This window comes from Rhipicephalus microplus, chromosome 3 (genome assembly GCF_043290135.1).
Source record: "Rhipicephalus microplus isolate Deutch F79 chromosome 3, USDA_Rmic, whole genome shotgun sequence".
In the NCBI taxonomy this organism is placed as follows: Eukaryota; Metazoa; Arthropoda; class Arachnida; order Ixodida; family Ixodidae; genus Rhipicephalus; species Rhipicephalus microplus.
Window position 1 is genome coordinate 4,302,515 of NC_134702.1, and position 23,655 is coordinate 4,326,169.

A 23,655-nucleotide genomic window follows, 5' to 3' on the forward strand; every position below is an offset into this window, starting at 1 on the left:
GTTGTCTTGAAGATGTATATTCTTAATTCTCTTTGTTGTGAATATTTTTGCACATATAGGGTTTTCTATATCTTTGTTTGCCTATTGGCAATCAAAAGTTACAACTTTCCACATTTTTATTCATTCCAAACTATTTTGTTGCTCTATAGCATATATTTTTGTGAAAAGAGCATTTCATTGCACACAATTTGGTACTTTTCAAGCTGGCAAAAACGCCCCGCCATGATAATCTAGTGGCTAAGGTACTCTGCTGCTGACCCCAAGGTCGCGAGATCGAATCCTGGCTACGGCGGCTGCATTTTCGATGGAGGCGAAAACGCTGTATGCCCGGGTGCTCAGATTTGGGTGCACGTTAAAGAACACCAGGTGATCAAAATTTCTGGAGCCCTCCACTACGGCATCTCGTATAACCATATGGTGGTTTTGGGACATTAAATCCTGCACATAATAAACTGGCAAAAACGATCTTCCCGAGACATATGAAAAATAACCATTTTTGCATGGTAACGAAAGAGTTAACAGCCAGCAAATAAAATATATTTCATTCAAGAGCTAATGTTTTGACAAGACTCTTCTGATTGATAAAAGGTATAACAGCTGTGCAGGGGGTATTATTTGGCATCTGTGTACCTTGAAGTTATTTTTCGGCCTTTTGACTACATGCCCATTGTCCTTCAGTGCATTAGCGTTGTGTATTGTTTCCGAATTTTGCACATATATTAAGCCATCTTTTATGTTTTCACTCTGGTCGATCTGCAGAAACTCCAACGGTACCGCCCAATGAAGTGGAGACAAGGACTATTCCTTATGGATCAACTGTCGTCTTGGACTGCCGGCACAACTTGGAACCTCCTGTGGCCTACAGCTGGACGCGTGACAACGGCGACATTCCCCACAAGGCTCTGCCTCGTGACAGCACATTGGTCGTACCAGATGTGCGTGCCAGTGATGCAGGCACCTACATCTGCACGGCTAAAAGCGAGCGTACTACACTTGAAGTTCCAACAATTCTCGTTGTCACCGGTGAGGCCACAAGCCATTTTCATATGGAGTTCTAAAATACATTTTCAAACTCTTCCGGTCAAATTCAAGACAAAGAACAAGGCGATTTCTTAAGTTATGCATTAGGACAGCATGTATCGTATTTATTCACATAATTTGTGCACTTTTTTTGTTGCAATTTTGGGGCTTCGAAAAGGGGCTGCACAAATTTCATGGGTATTTCTCGAACGCATATATAATAATGTGCAATAGTCTTAACACATGCAGTATATACATTTAAAAAAAAAAGAAAGAAAATGAATGGCAGCACAAGCAAAGTACCCTTGTTTATTAAACAGAATTGGTACGTACTTTAATCAGTCAGATGTGGTCATACATGGTCCAGTCAGAATCCCTGATCGAGAGGTCCAAGTGCAAATCATTGTTTAAGCCACCGCCACTACCCTCCCAAAGGGCATCGTACTCGATTAGGTCAAGTGCGTTCAAATGCTTGATTTTTTTTAAACACTTCTTGACAATGCTTGAAGAAACTAGGCCCCATAACACCACGATATCGGAGGACCTAAGCGTTCGCACATACTTGAAAAGGCCTTCTTTAAAAGGCCCTGAAACGTTTTTTTGAAGTTTAGTCACCGTTTAGGCTAGAGCATTATAAAATTTTTGGCACCACAAATTTAGTGACACACCGTGTGCCAAGACCACTATGGACAATTATACTTTCATATCCTCCTTCCCACTTCTGCCTGGCCTCCTCAACTCATGAGGCACACTGGCAGCGCTGGCGATTGCAGAGCTCTCATGAGCGAGCTCGACGATTTGAGCTTTTACCAGTCTAGACCTCCGAGATCGCACGCTGACAGATTGCATGCAGTCTCTGAAGTCATCACACAGTGTGCCCAGTAGCACGCACGCCATCTGACAGCAGAGACTAAAATCGCAAAGTGGATCATATCAGCTCTGACAGGTGCTGCCACCCTACTAGCCGATCTTACTTCCGTGCACTCTACAGCCATGACATCTGGCTACATCAGCAGCCACGGCAACGTGAAATGGCCAGAGTATATCACTCTGTGAATGGGCAGTTGAAGACGTGTTTGGCAGAGTCGCAGCGATCTGCACCAATTCGTAGCTTTAAAGCATTGTAATAAATTACACAATTTATGCAGAAAGCTCAAATCGGTCTCTAAATGACCATTACAACTTGGCCTACCGGCCCAATGTGTTTGTACAAAGTCGCCAAAACTGTTTCAGGGTCCCTTTAATGGCAGGAAACTTGTATTAGCAAGCACACACTCTTCTGCTTTCTCCTGTACCAATCGCATCGATCGTCGCACAATGAAGAAGTCCACGCTGATGTGTTTGGTGGCAGCAACTCTTCCCGTTTTTCTCGGCAATCTTTATACCAGTGAGCTATAGTTTCACAAATATGTAATTATTCTAACCCATTATCGAATAACAGTAAAACTGTGACAGATATACTTACGAAATCAAGCAATCATGCGTTGTAGCACGGGCGCAGAGAACAAAGAGAACAGCTGGCACAACAGGCCCTCGCATGGCTCCGATGCAGAAAGTTGTCCATATCATGATGTGAGCATACATTCTCATGGTGGTAGAGATGGGGCGCTAGAGGTTGGGAAACGCTCGAGCAGCTCCGGCGACCCATCAACAGCTTTGAGTGTTCAGGTATGGTATTCTTGTGACCCTAGTTCAAGGGAGTCCTTGGAAGAAGGAACTTTGCACTTGCAGCCCGGTCAACTATGCTTGCCTGCTCGATGAGGCACGCGCTCGTTCAAAGCATCCAGAGATCCAGTCTCTTTGAGTCCGCGTCGGCGAGCTGGCTCGGGTGGGTTGGGGAGCACAAAATATGGACTAAAATATATATATTCTTTAATGAAATAACACGGACAAACGCTCCTTTGAGCGTTTACCACCATGACAGTGACTGCTGGAAACCGTGTAGGCCCTAATCGGCTTGGCCTCATAAAATAAATCACTTTCATCTGCATTAAATACGTCCTTTTCACTGTATCCTGCAAGAAGCGCTGGTAGCTCATTGATTTGCCACTCAGTGACGGCATCGATACTCATGCTGTTGTGTTCACCGCAAACTTGCATGAATGTGACACCGTGCCTTACCTTGAAGTGCTTCAGCCATCCGTTGCTGAAAGTGACGCCGTCGTGTCCGAGGATCACAGCTAGCTGTTAGGCCCACTTCCTCAGTAAGAATTCATTCACCGTAATATCGCGATATCGAGCATCAGGCGGCCACACGAGTAGTACGTACTTAATGTCTGGGTACGTCGCCTCGCGGAGCCTGAAGCGCTTAGAATTAATTTCCCCCAACACTTGCTTGCCAGCAATACTCTTATTATTCACAATTGAAGTCACGTTCTGCTTAGACAGTCTCACTGTTCTTGCGATGTTCGCCTGTATCTCACCGCGCGCAACAGCGTTCACTATCTTCAGCTTGTCATTCAGCGAAATTTGCGTCTGCTTTCTGGAGGCCATTACGTTGAAATGAGCAAATAGACAGAGCAGTCAAGCACAGGAACACAACGACAAAATGGCGTCAACAAGCTACATCCGTGGATAACGTCGCCAAAGTGCTCTCAGACTGGCTTGGCTAAGGGCTGTTAGGAATTTGCTGTGTCGCGAAGGTAGCGGTGGCGAAGAGCGGCGAGCCGTCGAGCGGACTTCGCTGAAGCCTTTGCCCGAAGGCGAAGCAGGGAGGCAATCCGTTTTGAAAACAGCAACAAGAAGGAGCATTTACTGTAGCAGGTTGTCGTTTTTTTACAGAGCCGGCCAGCACGACAACATCAGCTGGGGCAAATCCTCTCAAACATGGGGCTGACACGGCCTTAAATAACGTCTGTGGTCCATTCTCTCAGACCAGTTCTCGGGCTCGGAGGAGGAGACACAGCCATACCCGGAACTGCAAGGTGGTTCGACGGAGGAAGCGACGTTATCCCCAGAACTGCACAGTTCTTCTGCACAGAAGGCGGTGCTGGGAGGGGGGAGACAGTTCGTCGGAACAGCGCTCGATCTCGTGAGACGTGCTCTCAAACGAGGAAAATGTCTGTGGCACAACAGCACCCCCACCACCAGACAATGCATCCGGAGTTTTGAGCCGTCTAGGGCGGCTCGGAAGGAGGGATGCGGGTTGACCGTCGATACTGTAGCCACTCCGGGGTGATCTTCAGAGCCCTGCAGGGAATCACTGAAACGACGGAGTTGAACACAAAGCCAAACCGCTTTCATGGAAGCAAGTACCCTCTGAACGTCTCTCATAGCGCCAGACCAAGGCAGCAAAGAGATATATTGACTCTCTACTATTGTACGTTTTAGCACGAGAAGCGTATCCCTTAGAGACCTCAAAACACTGGCTCTCACGAATGCTGTGATTACACTGCACAGTCCCGATGTCAAGAAAGGCCGCGCGAAACTATCCTCAATGCCATACGAATAGGTCGGAGCCCGCTGAAGCAGCCAAAAAACAATTCTGTGCGATTTTTTTTGAACAATTTTACCAGAATGGTAGAGGCTGGCCTTCCTGCTAACATATCAGAGTACACTTCAAACAAAAATACATCTGTTAGTGCAATGCGACATTGTTGATACAGTTTAAAGCAAAACGAAAGAAGAGACACCAAAAGTATGCAAAACACGTCACACCAGAAGGATGTGCCTCAACTTGTATGAGGGAGTTGGGCTGCACTTCAATAAGCTCTGCTGTGACCATCTGCATTTGTGTGCAGCTTCCCTTTCTTATAGCGCACACTAAAGTTATGGTGCTGAAGCGTCAAGCTCCACCTAAGTAAGTGACCGCTTTTAGACGACATGTTGTGCAACCAAGTCAAGAGGAAGTGATCAGTTTCTACTATGAAGCTCCACCCTGAGACATAACATGCTAACTTACCAATTGCCCAAACAAGGCAGGCGCACTCTTTTTCTGAAGTGCTGTAAGCTTCCTCTCTGACACTGAGCTTTCTGCTGAGATACAAAACTGGCCGCTCGTGCCCTTCGGCGTCCTTTTGGCACAAAACTGCTCCTAGGCCGCGGTCACTGGCATCACACTGAATAATAAAACTGTGAGAAAAGTCCGGGGCCGCTAGCACGGGTCGTTTTGCGAGAGCGCTCTTCACGCTCTTGAAAGCATTCTCTTTTCTTGTGTCCCACGAAATGACAGTGAGCTCGGTTTTGCGGAGAGAGTCCGTCAGCGGACTAGCAAGGTTTGAGTGATCTTTGACGTAGTGTTGATAATACCCCGCCAGTCCCAAGAACGCCCTCAATTCCGACTTTGTGCTGGGACGACGATACTCTAAAACGGCCGCAACTTTAAGCTCGGACGGGCTACGCTGGCCACAACCCACGACAAGACTGAGATAACTTATGCTTGCGCACCCTAAGTGGCATTTCTGCACGCTCACGGTGAGGCCTGCATCACGTAGTTGAGCCAGAACGGTCCTCAAGTGAGTCACATGCTCGACCCACGTATCAGAGAAGATCGCCACATCACCGAGATACGGGAGAGTGAAATCTCCTAAACCTCGCAACACCCGATTCATGTGGTTTGAGAAGCAATAGGGAGCATTCTTTGAGCCGAAAGCAAGCATTAAAGGGCGAAATGTTCCCAATAGGGAAATGAATGCGGCATAACGAGAGGCTCGCTCCGTCAACGGGACCTGCCAGTATCCCCGTACCAGATCTAAGAGGGAGATATATGTGGATTTTGCCACGGTTTCTACTCTCTCCTTGATATTAGGTATCGGATACGTATGATTTAATGTGATCCTATTTAGTCGGTGGTAGTCCACGCATGGCGTAGGGTCTTTTCCCGGAACCTCGACTAGTATGAGCGGGGATATGTAATCGCTTTCACCTGGAATGATGACCCCCAAGTCACACATGCGGCGGATCTTGGCTTCCATGATTTCCCTTTGCCTCGGCGATACGCGGTAAGCCTTGCTAGAGATCGGTTCTTCACTTGATAACTGAATATCATGCTCTATCAAAGAGGTTTTCCCTGGTTTGTCGCAAAACACGTCTGCGTAGTCTAACTACTTTCGTGAGATCATCACGCTGACTTTCCGTGAGACTTTGTTCTTCGGCAATAAGCTGTACGAGCCTGCTAGCTGGTGCGTCGCTTTCCCGTGGAAAACTTAAGAGGTCGGTCTCCACTTCGTTTGCCGTATTCAGTGTCATGTTAACCACGGCATGGCGCTGGATGTAAGGCTTCATTAAATTACTGCGGTAAACCCTACCTTTCTTTCGGCCCAGTTTTATTTCGTAGTTTGTATCTAAAAGCTTGGACATTACTTTAGCTGGCCCTTCCCACTGCATGTACAGTTTGTTCTTTTTACACTGTCGTAGCAGTATTATCTGGTCGCCGATGTTAAACGTGCTCTTCCGGGACAACTTGTCGTAGTAAGTGTTCGCTAAACTCTGAGCCGCCTTCATGTTTTCCTCAACGAGCTCTCTGCTTTTAGATAGTCTTTCCAACAGATTTAAAACATAGCTCACTACGCGCAGGTCTTCTTCATAACCTTCCCACGAGTCTCTCAACAGCCGAAATGGAGATCTTAAGTTTCTTCCATAGACAAGCTCGGCGGGACTGAATCCCGTTGTCTCGTGGGGAGCGGACCGTATGGCGAACAGTGCTGTCGGTATGCATGGCTCCCAATCTTTGTTATGTTCAAAGCAAAGTGCTCTCAGAACTCGCTTTTGTACAGCATGCATCCTCTCCACGGGGTTAAACTGTGGATGTCCTATAGAGCTGTGGATTATTTTTATTCCACAGCGTTCAAAAAACGCTGTTGTGAGACAACTGGTAAATACTCTCCCATTGTCACTCTGAATCTCGGCTGGAAAGCCAACACGAGCAAAAATGGATAAAAGTGCGTTCACAATACAGGGAGAGGTGAGCTCTTTTGGCGGAACCGCTTCGGGAAATTTTGTTCCCACGCACAAAACAGTTAAAATGTAGCGACAACCCGAACGGGACTCTGAAAGGGGGCCAACGATATCAATTATGAGCCTCCGGAATGGCTCTGTGATAACAGGCACTAATCTCATCGGAGACTTCCGTTTGTCAGTAGATTTTCCTACTCTTTGACACGTGTCGCATGATCGCACGAAGTTTTCTACATCTTTCCAGCATCCAGGCCAATAGAAATCCTGTGCGAGCCTCGCCTTTGTTTTCTTGATGCCAAGGTGGCCCGCCGAGGCATTTCCGTGTGCCAGTTCCAAAAACTGTCGTCGGTACTTCTCTGGCACTAGAAGCTGGTCGAACGTTCTACCCTCAGCGTCCCGATACTTTTGATACATGAGCCCTGCCTTTGTGCAGAATTAGATGTTCTTTCGGGCTACTCCTTCTTTCTCATTATGCTGCAGGTTCTTAATGGTATCATCACTTGCCTGCGCAGTGATGAGTGTGTTCCTGTCTAATTTACGGAGCTCTTCCCAACAAGTGAATGAGGGACCAAGCAGGTACGACTGAATGTTCTCCTGAAGTGCCCTGTTTTCCTCCACCTCCACAGGCTCGTCGCGTTCGGCAGCCAATACCGTATCCGGAGCCCTACTGTCTCCATGTCCTGTGATACCCTAGCCGCCTCTTGGCCCAAGTCTCCCTGGGGAGTTGTCTCACGTTCGACTGCCTCCTCGTTCGAAATCGAGATCTCAAGTCTCCCCGCAAGAGCGCGGGACCGCGATCGCGTGAGTGCCATGCACGCGGGGGGAGATGAAAATGACTGGCCCTTTTCTTTAAGGAGCTGCTCTGATTTGTTGGAAAAAAGGTACGGAAAATCTTGGGGTAAATTAGGGCTCACGGCCGCCTCAGTGCACAATTTTCCAAAAGTTCTCTCTAGAACAACAGCAGCAATCGGCAAACAGGCACTTTGCTCTTCCGCAACCTGTCTGACCCAGGCGCATTCGCCAGTATAGTCGCCAGGGGAGATGCAAGATGGGTGTGCTATGTCCATCGTCGCAGCTGAATCGCGGAGTGCTCGGCATTTCTTTTCGTTGACCACAATTTCGCGCATGTAAGGCTCGAGTAACTTCAAGTTCTCGTCCGACTCGCGAATGTCAGCGAAAGCAAACTTTTGCTTAGAGCTAGATGAGATATGACCCTCCTTTTTACAATTGTAGCATACAATTGGTCGTTTTGATTCAAAAGCTCGAGCGGTGTCGACGCGTTCCCTCGCACTTGCTGTCCACTCAGGTGCCTCTCCTGGCTTTCTCCTTTCCCTCTCATTGTTAGTCGCTCCCTGACTCAATTCGTCACGTGGCGGAGCCATCTTTTGTGCTGTATTTTGAGCAGCAAGCCGCCTTGAGGAGTCCCTCTTCTCTTTTGTATCCTCGCGATCCAACTGAACATTCCTTCGCGTATAATACTCATCAGCTAGCTCAGCAGCTTTGTTAATGTCTGTTCCCTTCATTCTGTCCTGAAGCGAGAGTCTGGCATCTTCAGGCAACACACGATAGAATTGCTCGAGGGCCACACAATCAATCACCCTGTCGTGGTTACCGTATGCATCCCGACTTCTAAGCCATTCTTTCAAATTAGACTTAAGCTGGTACACGAACTCTGTGCATGATTCACTGCCCCTTTTTGCTTGCCGAAACTGCTGCCAAAATGCCTGGGCAGACAAGCTGTACTTACGAAGGAGGGCCGTTTTGACCTTAGCGTAGTCGTCAGTCTTTTTTAGAGGACCGTGCGATTACTTCCGCGGCCTCTCCCGGAATGACTGACAGAAGCTTCTGGGAGCAGACACCTTCCTAATTTTCTCGCGCATGCGCTCGAAGTTCACTAAAAAAAGCGTGATGTCTCTACCCGTCCTAAACAACAAAATGAAATCTTGGATTTTTTGTTTTGGCATTTTGTCTGCCAAGGATAGCGGACTAGACTGCACCGAGGTTATGCGAAGCTGCTCAAGTTCTAGCTCTTTTATTCTAAGAGCATGTTGAAGCTCTTCTCGGCTTTTACGCTTCTCAGCCTCCTCGCCTTCGCGTTTTCGACGCTCCTCAGCCTCCCACTGTCCTTCTTTAATAGTCTCCATAGCCTCTTCTACCTCCTCTTCAGCTATTCTCACCGCCCTCATGGCATCAAGAATATTTCCTTTACGGCTCGTCCTAGCAACGGAGACACCCAGCTGCTCACAAACATCGAGAAGGTCCCTCACTTTGAGCTTCTCTATTGTGTACCGCAACTCGTGCACGTTCCTTTCTGAAAGAGCTTTGTCTCAGAAGCTAGATTCTACGACGTGAAGCAAGTCGAGAACCAGCCAGGCACAAGACATCTAAAGATCTAAAAAGAACACACTTGGCTACTCTGTGCTAACTAGGTCTGACGACAAAAGACGAACGTCAGGCACTCACCCAACCAGAGCGGGTGACTTCGGCAATCTCGTCGTTGCCGTCGAGCGGTGTCGTGGGTGTCCTCGGGCCTGCCAAGATCCGCTCCAACTTTCCAGCTGTTGAAGTCGGCAACGACTTCAACAGGCAACGATTTCAACAGAGGTTGTTGTTTTTTTACAGAGCCGGCCAGCACGACAACGTCGACTGGGGCAAATCCTCTCAAACATGGGGCTGACACGGCCTTAAATAACGTCTGTGGTCCATTCTCTCAGACCAGTTCTCGGGCTCGGAGGAGGAGACACAGCCATACCGGGAACTGCAAGGTGGTTCGGCGGAGGAAGCAACGTTATCCCCGGAACTGCACGGTTCTTCTGCACAGAAGGCGGCGCTGGGAGGGGGGAGACAGTTCGTCGGAACAGCGCTCGATCTCGTGAGACGCGCTCCTGAACGAGGAAAATGTCTGTGCCACAACAAGGCTTGGCTTGGTCGAAAGCCACCAATGTTGCCAGCTGCAATTTAACATTACCATGGCTTTAGCTCGCAGAAAGCGGCGTGGTCCAATCTGTTATGAGCCCGTGTCAATGCGGCAAAAGTCCACAATATGCGTGCAATCACGAAAAAAATGCCACTTATTTCGTCCACTGTAGCCGATAGTTCGTTGTATTGTAGTTCGTTAAAAGCGAACTGTGCTCTATTAATTTATTATGCAGACCAAATTTAGGCTGAATAATGGTTCGTTGTATCCGAAAGTCCGTTGTACCCGGGTACATTATAACGAGCATAGACTGTAGTCGGAGAAACTGGCAAAAACATGTCGCGTCCATATATGTGAATGCTGCGCTTCAAGGGGATATTTCTAAATTGTCAGTGGTGAAAATTCGTTGATATAATATCAAGAATGTCCCCGCTAACACTTTGTAACACAGAGGTTGCAAATACATGTGCTTCTATGGAGTAATGGCAAGGAATAGAAAAACATTGTAATATTGATGAATTAGTTATATGGGGGTTCGTTACAGGCAGGTCTAACTGTATATGGTATCAGTATGCATAGGTGTTTGTCTTTTGTATATTGATTAGCATTTAATTCAAGGACACTTAATTGAGTAGTGAATAGTGGATTTGTGTATTGATTTGAATAGCAGAGAATTGATTAATTATTCAAATATTGGTGCATACATGATTAGATTTTCTATAACCTTCACACTTCAGCTACTTAGCATTCTAAGTGCAAAATTAAGAGATGTTATGCAACACTTCATTTTACGCCATCCCATTTTGCAGGTTTGCTTCCGCGATTTACTCAGGCTCCTCTTTCTTACATGAAGTTGCCAACCATTGTGAATGCCTACATGGGGTTCGAAGTCCAGATAACATTCAAACCGGAGCAAGATCATGGTAAAGCCTTTTTCTTCTCTTGCATGTGTGACTGTGGATGCAAAATATTGTTAGAAGCTGAGCGTTTGTTTGTTTATATTTCATTAAACTGTCAACATATTTGTTAACATATTTGTAACATTATGTCTGTCAAAAATTATTTTACTGTGTATGAGAATTACTTTTAGAACTTATGTGCACGTGAAATTCTTGGTTTAAAGAATGGCTGCTTACGATGCTTGCTTTTATAGAAAAAGCTGACCGGACTTTTTTTTTTTTGGTATTTAAAATAGCTTTACAATGTGCATCATCGTAAAGAATTGCTCCTCACTTCACATCGTCCCCATACCATAATCATGCAGCATGCAAAATGTAGCTGAGCACAATATTACATTCCTACTTGCACTGCTTTAGCTTGTTTCACTTCAGTACGCACAACTGTGCCTCGCTCAATATAGAATGCAAGGTATACCTGGATATAATAAAATTGACAAATTACAGGAAAATGTTGTTATAAAGAGGATTTTGTTATATGCAGGTTCGGTACGAAAGTATAAAAAATAAACACACAAATTAAACAAAAGGGAAACTGAAGGCAGAGCTAACCTAAAAACACTTATTTAGCGGTGAAAAATGTGTTATTATTGTGATAGAAATTATTTGGACACTCTTGGCGGCTTTTCGCCATCACCGCCATGCTCTGTAACAAGTCCAAATTGATAACATGCCCCTGAGCATTGTAAAGTTTACGAGTAGGTAAAAGCGGGAGAGGGCTGCTGAAGCAGAGATCAAACGAGTTGGTCTATCTCTATCGCCTGGAGGGTGCATATGATAACATACCCTCGTGTGTTAGAGCTGCCATCGAATGCTCAAGCAGAAAAAAAATACCCATGTTGAATGAGCGTGAAAAAACAAGGGGTGGCGTCGCTATGGAGTAGCAACGATGAACTTCGATTTTAAAGGGCGCGGTCGCAATAGCTGGTGCGCTCGCTATTCCGGCTATCACCAGGGCACTTTCAATGGGAAGGGACTGTATGAAAAGAGCACTTCTTTATGGGTCGGCCGTATTTGCTTACACAAGCATTTTATGGAAGTTCCGCGACATCGAAATCAAAAGAGTTGGCTGCCGGCCTTACTTCATATAACATTACAATTTGTTGCTATCGCATTCATTGCACTGCATTATTAAACACACTGTCATGTTGTTGCCGGAGCTAATCAGGAAGGCTGAAGTCCCTTGAAACTTGCGGGGCAAATGTAAACACGTGATGAGTTGACCTCTGAAGATCTGTCGTTGTCACCATGGTGTCGAAAAGTTTCGATCAGTGCTTAATCTGACATCCCCTTGGTAGTAATATCTGTAATAAAAAAATGAAAGAAAAGGCAAAGCTCAATGTCGTCGGGGGCCACACCACGCGCGTGCAGTGAAACCATGCTTACGCGCACAGTGTCAAAAATGAAGAGCAAATGACACAGATGCTGCAGAAAACTATTTGGTAAAGCGCCCTCCACATCCAGCATGGCCTCACACATGTGACACCAACTAAACGCGTGGCACTTAGGATACGTGAAAGTAGTTTTCTTCTTTTTTGGAGGAGGAGGGCACATCTACGTATGCACCCGCGGCAACGAGAACATTGGCAATATCTGCTGATGGGGCGCAGGCCCGCCTCGCGCACACCCGCTCGCAATAACAAGAGCTCGCTCTCGCCTGGGAGTCGCTGGGACCATGAGCGCGCCGCAGCTGCTTCGTCGGTGGCGGGGCAGTCGTGGAAGATGCATACTCCTTCCAAAATGACAAAATCTGAGACAAAACTCTTGGATTGTCCATAGCAAAAATTATTTATATAAGGTTGTCTTCCACTGTTACTTTGTTACATAGTCGTAAATGTATGTGCTTCTGTGGAGTAATGGCTGATAATACAAAAACTTGGTTATATCGAGGAATTCATTATATGGAGGTTCATTAAAAGCAAGTTTAACTGTATTGTGCTGCTTATGACTAAAGTATCAGTGCATCAATCTCTAGAAACTCTGGTCAAAGTATATACTCCATTATTTTCTATTCTCATGAAACACTTAGCTGAAAACAGTTTTCTGGTTCTCCATGGAATTTCTCGACATACCAAACATGTGATGCTACATGTTAAAATGCTGCAGTGCGCACATTAAAAAGATTGCAGCAATAATTATATATGCGAATTCTTGAAAACATTTGTGAAGCGTAAAGCGAGACTTGATATGTCCATTATTTTCTGCAGGGCTACTTCTGTATAATGGCCAACAGGAGGATGGCAGTGGAGACTTCATATCTGTAGGTCTGACCAAGGGCTATGTGGAGTTCCGATTTGAGCTAGGCTCAGGTGTTGGATACCTGAGAAGCCATCAGCCAGTGCAGATGGACACCTGGCACACTGTTCAGATCAGCAGAACGAAGAAAGACGGTGAGCCTCGCACGGCTAAGCTCAACTTTTTGCACCTTTTTTTTTTGTTCTTGTTTGTGACAACCTTTCTTGAGTTGTGAGCCTGTTGGGATGGTGATGTCTTGTGTTCTTGAAGCACAAGGTGGTTGCATGCATTCCATTCAAAAGTAGGCTTATAAGAATGCTGGCATTTTTTTGGTAACTGAAGTAAATTATAGAGTGTCATAAGTATCAATTTTATTTGCTATGTTTATATCTATAGCAGTTAATATCTATACATGAAAAGATCTCCCCAAACTTTATGTGAAAATTATATGCAAAATTACTTTTGTTGGCCATTACTTCAGTAGTTGCTGTTAGCTATTCAAAGGGATTAGGGATGGGCAAATAGTAAATGCAAGGTTCAAAGTAAATTCAAAGGTAATTGTGATAGTGTATAATCTAATTTCGAATCAAATAATTTGAATAGTCTACATTTAGTACTTTACGGTACTGTAAAGAAAAATTGCTGTTTTTGTCATGACCCAGCTTACTTGCCCAATATTTTTAAAAACTAGAACAAAGCTTGTACAAATGTCACAAATTTGGTTAGAAGCAAAGTGCAAGCAGCTTTTAACAGCAGCTGCTGTAGGAGGTGAAATATACATTATGGTTTCAAGCTTGCTGCACCTATTGCAATAAGCCTGTATACAGGCCTTGAATTTGAAATTATAGTAATCAAGCTGTAGGAGGTAATATGCACACTTGATGTGTCTTTGCAGCTGTGTGAATTTCCTCTTTTGGATAGGTGGTTTCACAGCATAGTAGTCCTACACTGCAATGAAGTGCACCTAGTTAGCGAATAAAAATGTATTTGTTTCCTGAGGCAACCCTTGGTATAATACTTGCTTGATCTTTCAGAAGTGCATGCCTTATTCGGCCAATTGTTGCTTTGTGATAAGAGAATGCTACTCATTTACGCAGACACTTTAACAGAGATTGCTTGTGCTGAGTTAATTCGGAGTGCTTCAAAATGTGCACTCTAAATCTTGGTCAAGCTGACACTGAAGAAATCAGTTTCGTGCAATATACATACTTGTGTAGCCTGGTCAAACTGCGGCACATGAGCATGAGCATTCACTTCAGCTCCGTCATGGTGCGCATAGCAAATTTCGTGCTACATGCACTATGCATAGCGACACATGACGTGTCCTCTGCATAGTGTAGCGAAGCCACCGCCGAACGCTGTGATCTTGCAGAGTGCCTGCTATGGTTGGTCTTTGTGGCTGACAAACCTTGAAGCCTGTAACTGTCGAGAAGTTCAAGTTTGCTGTGAAGCACACACCTGAAAGCACCTTGTAATCACACTTCGAGAATTAAAACAAGATATTTCGGGCGCCGCCAACAGGTCAGCCTTGCTGCTGAAAGCACAAAAAGACAAGTCCACTTGTCGAACCCATGTTTGCATATTTCTCATCGCAAGTTTTCATCTTTTTCTTTCTTTTGGCTAAAATGATACTTTCATTCTTCAAGGTTTCAAAATATTTTGTAGCAGGAAATTGAAGAGGTACTTCAGTTCAATAAAGGTCATTTTGTGAATACTTAGAATGGTGCTTAATATTGCCTCTTGATGAATAAGGCAGCCTTGTTACTAAAAACTCCAAAAGGTGTTCCAAAAATATTTATTAGCATGAAAATTATATGAGAATTTCAGTGAATATAGTTCACAGCAGACGCAGTCATGAATGTTTTTTTTCCGTTAGAAGTTGTATCATAACAGCTCATTTGTCTTCGTGACATGCATTACTACATTAAGTTGGCTGACACATTTAAAGGCTAGACTGTGCATTATTTCAGTAACAAAAATTTTTGCAAAAAAACACAGCGCACGAAAGACACAGACACCCACGGACTTGACTCAGCCTTTGTTTGCACAGGTGTCGTTTCTTTCTTGCATGCGCTGTGGTTTTTGCACAGTTCTTCATTACTGAGACAGGATAGTTAAAATGCGTAAATACAGTCGAGCCCATTATAAGAGACACAGATATATGAAACAAACTGGTATAAGAGACACCAGTGTGCTTACAGCAAAATACGCGTTGATATGAAAATGCATACCAGGTACTCTGCATATAAGAGACATCTCATATGTAAAAGAATGGCTGCCCAGAGCATGCCTTTTATAAAGGGGTTCAACTGTATTACGGCAAATCTGTGGCAATAAACAGCAAGCTTATGTATGTTTAAAAACTAAATTACTCTCTACTTTCGTTAAAATGTTGACTGAAAGAAACAAAAATCGCTGTTTTAATTACTGCAGTGTCATCATTCTGACTGTGTGAAGCAGCATGCTAGGCTAAGCCACTGAGTTCTAGTGCTGCACAAACTCGAAGGTTAAATAAATGTTCATTAGATAAATTTATTAGCTTACATGTGTGCACTATATTGTTTGTGACACTGAACCAACATTACAGTGTTTTTTTATTGCTAATTGCAGCCAAACTTACTGTTGACGATCAGTCGGAAGTTACCGGAACATCTCAGGGACGGATGATGGGGTTGGACTTGACTCAGCCTCTGTTTGTGGGGAGTGTGCCAAGCTTTGACAAAATCTCACGTGATAATGGCTACAACATTGGCTTTGTGGGTAAGCACGACTTATCTTTTTTGTTTAGTGAAGTTGTGTTAGCACATTGTTGAACATATGGAAGTGAATCTAGATGTTTGCTACATCAGAGTTATCATGTGCCCTTGAAAAGCCCATACAAAAGTACATGACTAAACAATGAACTCCCATTCACCACCACAGTGGATAAACCATATTGTTGAAACAGTATGCTGCTGAACGAGCAACTTGTAAAAAGGTCATTTAGTAGCAGGCTGTTTGAAGAAAATTAGCTTTGACCAACTCACCAAACTTGCCATCTTGGTTGGATAGATATTTAATGCTGTACGACACCCTTCAAATGTGCTTCTCTGAACTTGCATGGAGTTTTTTGCTGTGTCCTTGGAAATATTTATTTATTTATTTATTTATTAGAATACCCTCAGGGCCCGTAGGGCATTACAGAGGGGGTGGGTACAACATTTTATAACACACAAAGGAATAAAGACAAGAAAAAAAGACAAAGAAAAGAAACAAGTGTCAGATGCGCAAATCACGAAAGCAACATAAATCAACTAAAAATGTATTAGTAAGAATTCAAGCACATACAACATGCCAACAAAACGGGAGTGTTGTGAATGAAGCTGTCAAAAAAGGCATTGATTCTGAAAAGCTATATGAGCCACTGACCAAATAATAGCCACATGCGTGCATGCCTTAAAATGTTGATGGCTCTCACAGAATATTATCCAATACCACCCATAGGTGTCCCTATCGTGTGTCAGCAGCAACAAATCACGTAGTACACAGGTAGAAAAATCGCTCTCCAAAGATATTATCAAGCCCTCCTCCAGAATGTGATAGCAAGCTTATGCTGCTATCTTATTTCGTGGTGTTCTAAAAAAAATTCTTATCACCTTGTTCAGTTGTCAGTTCCCTACGATGGCATATTAACTTGACTAAGCTTAATTGTACAAAATCTTATAATGCAGTGAAGCATATTAAGGCACAAGTGCACAATCCTTCATTAACCTAATTAAAAGCACCAGTGTCATAGGTAAGAGGGCACGAGGCATGTGCCGGGTGCTGTATAGCGGCTCACGTGCGCGAAACCCCCATGGTGGGCAGACGTGCCACATTCATGTACGAGATTGGTCAGAAAAAGGCTCGTGGTACGCAACCTGAGCCATGATGCAAAATCAGAGGATGAGCTGGTACTGTGCTGTCGGGCTTCGAGCTGGGAAAACGCGAAAAACCAGCGTTGCTACAGTGACGGGAGAAGCATAGACAGCCGGTTCTGAGGAATGTCGGCATGAGAGGCCCGGGAAGTGACCGGCGACCTCGAGTTCCTCCCAAGTGAGGTTGCCCGGACTTGCCACACCCTTGCCCGGCATTTTTTGGTGGACTTGCAGCCATTCCACTTTGCTCTAGGATGGTAGCAGCCCATACCAGTCATCAAAGGGAGTCATCAATTGACGAGGTGGGTTTGACCAAGCGGGCCGAAAATGACGGATAAAGCCGGGACACTGGCAAGGAAGACAAACGGCACATTGGGCAGAACCTACCGACGATGATCATAAGAGCTTGAGGAGGACGTCGATGACAGACTTGATGAACCCTTCACACAGCAAGGACACAGAGTTGACATGACAATAGGATGAACTGTAAAAATGTTTCGTTACCAAAACGCCATTTTTGCTAGAGAGAGATTAGGGCTCAGAGTTGAACTTGACCCGGATTGAAGTTGGTTCTGGTTTCACTATATAGCTTGTTATTGTGTTTATTTTTTGTGTTTTAAGGATTTGTTCAGATTTTCGCCATTTTGTGTAATATTAGAATAGGTTTGCCGTGTTACCGTTGACTCGGGTCTCGCTCCCAACTTCATCTGCAGCAAGCGCTCCCAAGGTAAAATTCGTGACAAGTAGATAATGTAGCCAAGGAAGGTGTAGGGGACATACCATTCTAAGTACATTGTAGTGATTGTGACATTGATGTGAAAAAAGTAAAGTGGTCAAAAAGACAACTTGCAGGGACCAAACAACATTATCCTCACAAGACAATATAAATATTTCACTCTCATTCCAGCAACAGACATTCCCCAAGTGCAAACAGTTTAGTACCCCGGAATTATCTATGATGGAAAGCTCAAGTGGCGTGTGTATAATGAACATACAGTGACCAAAGTGTCACGTGCGATAGGCCTACTCAAAAGGATTAGTAATAGTCATTGGGGCATGTGGAGAGACACATTACTAATGATTTACTGGATGTACATTCCGGATGTACTTTACTGAAGTTCGGGTGTGCCTTATTTTCTGATGTACCAGCATGGAAGTTACATCCGTTAGTTCTACTTAGCACCAAGCACTTGTGGGGTGCCTTCACGAGGTGATTCTCATAGTGGACTTTCTGACCGTTCATTCTGCGCTTATTGACTGCTTCGCTGGTATTCTGAGGCTGGCGCTTCTCCAGTTCTGCACTGACACCACCGCGGATATCAAGTCCCAACTTCACTGCACTGAGTTTGTTCGACTGCAATCTGATGCTGCAACTTATCTGCTCATGTCTCCTTGCCCACCACTTCGTGATGGTCATTACGTGGTGGCCCCGCTTCATGACGTCCTGCTAGAGGGCCGAATAGCTCTCCCTAGCTCCATCATTACACGCTCCAACAACTGTGCGTTGCTTCCTCTTCTAAACTTTGGCTTGGCTCTACAAGCTCTTTTTGAGAGTGCACCTGGATCTCGCTTTGTTGTTCCTGTGGCGGACTTTGGAGTCTCTGCTCTAAGCTATGAACAACCATACGAGTTCGCTGAACTCCAACTCTACTATCTAACGACAGGTTCGCCAAAATTACAGCTCCTGACCTAAGATCTTATGCTGATGCTCTCCGCAGTGTTTTGATGTCCTCCGAAGACATATTCGATTTTAGCAATCACCCACTAAGTTGAATCAACATTGTTACTCATTTGATTCACACTGGTGATACTCCACTCATTCATAGGTGTCTCAATTGTGTGTCAGGGGCAGATTGTCACGTAATACAGAGGTAAAAAGAAAAGCTCTCCAAAGACATAGTCGAGCTCTCTTTCAGCCCATGGGCATCACCTGTTGTTTTAGTAAAGGTTCTCCAGGTATTCGTTATCTGGACAACATTAGGAAAAGGACATTTACCCACTTCCATTTAACGATGACGTACTAGACTGCTCATTAGGTGCCAGTTACCTCTCTTAGATCGGTTTACATTCTGGCTACTGGTAAATCACAGTCGACGACAGAGATCGTGAAGGAACTAGTTTTGTCACGTCCGATGGCCTCTACCGATTCAAAAATATGCCTTTCTCTCCTTGTCTCTTCTTCTGTAGTTACGTCGTAACTACTCCTAGTTTTGCACTGCGCAAATATGTTAATATGCCTTTCGTACTATGTAATGGCCCAGCCACCTTCTAATGCATGATGGACTTTCTTCATTGTGGTTTTAAGTAGTCCACATGACTATGTTACCTAGATGAGGCTATTGTTTTTTTTTTTCACCAACGTTTGACAGTCATCTCCACCGGCTCTTGACCATTGTCCATGTGCTCTGATGAGCAGGCCTAATTCTAGATTCTGCAAAATGTCATTGTGACCGTCGTCAATTACGCATCCTCGGTCACCTTGTGGTGGTGGTAAAAACATTTATGAGAAACAAGCGAGGTATACAGGGACCGCTTCACAAGAGGATGGCACTCACAACTAGTGGGCGAGAATCCTTAGTACGGAATCCTGTTGGTGTGGGCTGCTGCCTGGGCTCATCAGATCTAGGACTTTTGGGCCTGAAGGTCAGAACAGCCAAGCAGGGTCGCCTCCCACTCCTCTTGGGTAGGGTTGGGCACTGGGGGTACAGCATGGTTGCAGGGGCAGGCCCACACCATGTGGTAGATGAAGACTTCTCCCCTCAGTAAGCAACTGCTGGAAAAGGCAGGATCAAAGTGTTTGTGTGCTGCCGGGCACAACATAGTGTTTGTGAAGAGTTGGACTAAAAGCCACTCCTCCGCTTTGCTTAGGCCTTCGCATGGGCGTGGTTAGAGACTATGATCGAATTGGTAATGTGGCACAGTTCTGCAGAAAGAATATACTGGATTCAGTTTGAGGTCGTCCAGATTGGGGTAGGCGAGCGGGAATGCCCAGTGAGAGAGTGCGCGGGCGTCAGCATCGGCAGCCTCATTCCCTTCGAGTCCCTTGTAAGCAGGAGCCAAGACAACATGGCGGGATGCAGGGATTCTCTGATAGTCAGAAGGTTGCAATAGTTGGTAGGCTGGGTTCACGACACAGCCATTTATGATGTTATGACAGGCCCCTCAAGAGTTGGAGTTCATGGTTTGCAATCTGCGGTGATAAGCTGCCAATGCAATGGGGACTTCCTCTGCACGAATTATGTTCCTGGCTCGAAACATGAGCCCATTAACTGTTTGGTTCTCATTTACGACAGCAGCCATAGACCATCCCCCATATTTTAAAATTCATCGAATTCGAATACGAGTATATACAAAGGAGGGATCTGTGTGAAACCTGCAGCATTTCCTTTACAGTGACAGAAAGCAACCTCAGATCCGTACAAAAGTCAACTTTGGCAGTAATTATAAAAATTAACACTTTTTAACCAGTGGAAATAAATGATCGAGTCAAAGTGCAAATTGAAGTCTTTGAAATAGTTCATGGCTACTTTAAAATTTCTGAATGGTGGCCACTGGAAAACTGACACACCGAACAGCACATCTACCATTAACTTCAAAAACTCCCTCAATGACGACACTGTTTTCCTTGCATCGGAAAGGAGGATAGGCAAACGTCAAAGAGCAGCCGTGCGACAAGAAAGCGCTGCCACGAAATAAAGTATGTAGATTGATGGTTGATAACGACAAGGTTCAAACTACTCTGCACTTTTGTTAATAGTGGTTTGACTACTGTCGGGCCAATAAATCTCCTTCAAAGAGCTCAGACTGTTTGAACATGATGGAAATATAGCATACTGCACGTTTACAGTTCACCTGACTGGCATTTTTTGTTGCATGTATTGTGACATGCAGGCTGCGTGAGTGAAATCAAGTTTGGCAGCCGCACCTTGGACTTGGTGAAGGACTCGGAGCAAGTGGGCACTACACCATGCGAGACATGCTCCCTGAACCCATGCTTGCATGATGGCGTCTGCCAAGAGGCACCCACAGAGGCTGGCTATCGCTGTATCTGCCCACCAGGGTTTTCGGGGCGCGATTGTGAGAAGGTCGGTGAGGCCTGTTACCCCGGGATCTGTGGTGAAGGTCGATGTGTAAACCGACCAAGTGGAGGATTTGACTGCTACTGTCCTTTTGGACGAACAGGCCTTCGATGTGAAAAAGGTAAACCTCCATTTGAGGGAACTTAAAATTACGAATAAACTATATATATTTATATGTTCACATATGCCGGCAATCTCGTTTGCAGTGTGAGCACTTGTGGTCACACCGTGATGTTATACAAGTACAGTCGAGGAGCCCACATGTAACGGCCCCACTTAAAACAAACTTTCACAAAAAACGAACAATATCCACATGACCGTGAAAATATATATTGGTTTAATGGCACAAAATCACACCTACAACGAACATCTCTGAGCGTCGCCGATCATTTACAGCGAACGGGGTCGGCGCTTTCCCGACTTCCCGGGAAACCACTTTCGACCACCGATCAGGCATCGGCGAGGTGCCCATACATTCTTATTGTTAAATGCCGACCCTGCCTTCGTGCCCCTTTAGTTGCCGCTCTCCCCGACTGCTTTTTTCTTTTGCGCACCCCTTCGTTCTTTGCCCCCCCCCCCCCCCCCCGCTACTTGGAGCACCCCGCATCGCCAGACGAGGCCCGTGTTTTCACACTGCCACCGATCTTTCAAAGACCTGTCCACCATCTCCCCTCTTTTTTGATCGCTGGTACTGTCGTTTGCATCGTTGGTCTGGAGTGACCAGACCATTTCCCAATATCGTCGGCCACGGACTCTATCCGATCGTCTGCGTCTAGTGCATGCGCGTATGCTACCCCACCGATTCTGACAATTCGCGATTCGTTTCGTGTTTAGGACCTCTTCTCGCTCACTTCACACTCGGCTTAGCATGCCCTCTACACGTGTGTGGAAGCACGAAAACGGCTGTTAATTTGCATGGCAATAATCGTGAAATATCGAAGTCGGGGAGGCTACCACGCAAACCTGCCGACGCAACAAATGATTTTTTGACCACTGCGGCCGATTTTTTTAACACCGCCGTGCACGCTGATCCAGGCGGTTGTGTTTTGACCTCTGAGTGCGCAGGCACTCTTTTCAAGTTTTTATACGCGGGAGTGGCGCATTTCGCAAACCTTTCAAGCAAGCTACCTGACCTTCTTGCGTGTTTTGGTTTTCAAGGTCACCTTCCCGCTGTATCCTCTCATCTCTTCCCTCTATCGTAACTCCTTGCCCTTCTCTCGCAAACCTGCTCTTCTCTCTTGATCACAACCCCTTCGCTTGTCTCCACCGCTTCGCGACGCCAGCCACGCTGGCTCGAATTAGTTTTGTTTTCTGACCAGAAACAGGCCCAGAGCTGTTCCATGCGTTCTGGAATGTGTGTCGCGTTGCGCGTCTTGCTCGCTCTTGGTGTGCGTGTGTGGTCAGGATCGCAGACGGGAGGACTTGCATGCTTTTTCCTGCCACTCAACAAAAACGCCGAAAGTGTGACCGCTTGGCTTGGGCATAATTCGCGCGTTAGGTGCCGCGTTGCGGAGCGCTTGCTCATAGCTGTTGACGAGCTGGCAGCCACCTTGCCGCTTCGGGCGTTCTAGTTTTCAGCTGTGGAGATAGTGAATATTTCGTGGGCGGCGGTGAAGGCTATATGCACGCGAAACTATTTTCGCGAAGCCGACTTTGTCGAGGTCGGGCCCGATGCCGTGCCTGAAGCTTCCGAACAGAACCACTGCGGCGGCGATTTGTGGCAGCGCGCCGTCGACTCCGACATGAGAGAGCGGGTGGGACATCTATTGCGATGGTTTCATTACAGCTGGTGATGATGCCGACACCGCGTATTAAGGCATTGTGAATGAAGTACGCGGCAAGAGTGAGGAATCGGTTGCGAGAACGACAAAACTTTGGAGCCAGTGCCTCATGCAGCTTATGCTACGAACCTCGGCGAACGAGCACGCTGCCATTTTAAATAAACTTGAGACCGCCCTTATTGCTTCTTCTCTTTTAAACGCATGCATCACAGACTTTTTGGGGCAAAAAAGTTTGTGTTCTCACTCACAACTTTCTTAAATATAGTGTTTCATTTAATACAAACTTCGGGATACAGCGAACAGATGCCGCGTCAGGCTGAGGTTCGTTATAACTGGGCTCGACTGTATAATGATCGAATTAGTGACCACTTTTTTCAAGAATATGAGTGTATAACAAATGTATCTTTGCAAATAATATCTTTTATAATGAAGATGCATTTGTGTTGATTGCGACTTTGTTGTGAAGTCTGATTTCACTCTTACAAGCCTTTCGGCAGGAAGGCTTGTGTATAGTAAAGAGAACATAACATTGATGTGCATAATGAACAGTGCTAACCTACAATGATTCATTTATATTGATTACGACCATAACATGCACATGACCAAAATCAGTATTGTCTGACCTTCAGGTTCCAATAGCAATTTTTACATGATCAGTACTACTGACCATCATAGTTTTTTTCCATCCTCATGTGCTGTACTCACGCTGTTAATTTGTACTTAAGAGAACTTCTTCATAAGTGATTAGGTAATAAATTTATGTTTCATTTGCACTAGTGCTGCTTAGAATGTAAAATTGGAACCTAAAAAGAATTGTGCCTACACATAGGTTCTGCATAGATATTTTGAATGTACTAGCATGGGTAGAGGTAGCAT

At 45.3% G+C, this 23,655-nt stretch overlaps 1 protein-coding gene and 1 long non-coding RNA gene across 34 annotated transcripts in view; one reads left to right on the forward strand and one right to left on the reverse strand.

The window, feature by feature from the left end:
- Positions 1-23,655, forward strand: part of trol (terribly reduced optic lobes) — a 531,158-nt gene that overhangs the window by 473,495 nt on the left and 34,008 nt on the right. For all 33 annotated transcript variants that reach the window (XM_075888764.1, XM_075888744.1, XM_075888745.1 and 30 more), the window contains 5 exons: positions 760-1,023; positions 10,642-10,755; positions 12,996-13,178; positions 15,634-15,783; positions 20,811-21,119. In XM_075888764.1, the coding sequence (XP_075744879.1) occupies positions 760-1,023; positions 10,642-10,755; positions 12,996-13,178; positions 15,634-15,783; positions 20,811-21,119 (1,020 nt within the window). The remainder of the gene's footprint in view (positions 1-759; positions 1,024-10,641; positions 10,756-12,995; positions 13,179-15,633; positions 15,784-20,810; positions 21,120-23,655) is intronic.
- LOC142803576 (uncharacterized) lies at positions 14,306-17,446 on the reverse strand. The gene is made up of 3 exons (XR_012894175.1): positions 17,307-17,446; positions 15,644-15,713; positions 14,306-14,445 (listed from the first exon to the last, which is right to left on the reverse strand). It is a non-coding gene; the product is annotated as an uncharacterized LOC142803576 (long non-coding RNA).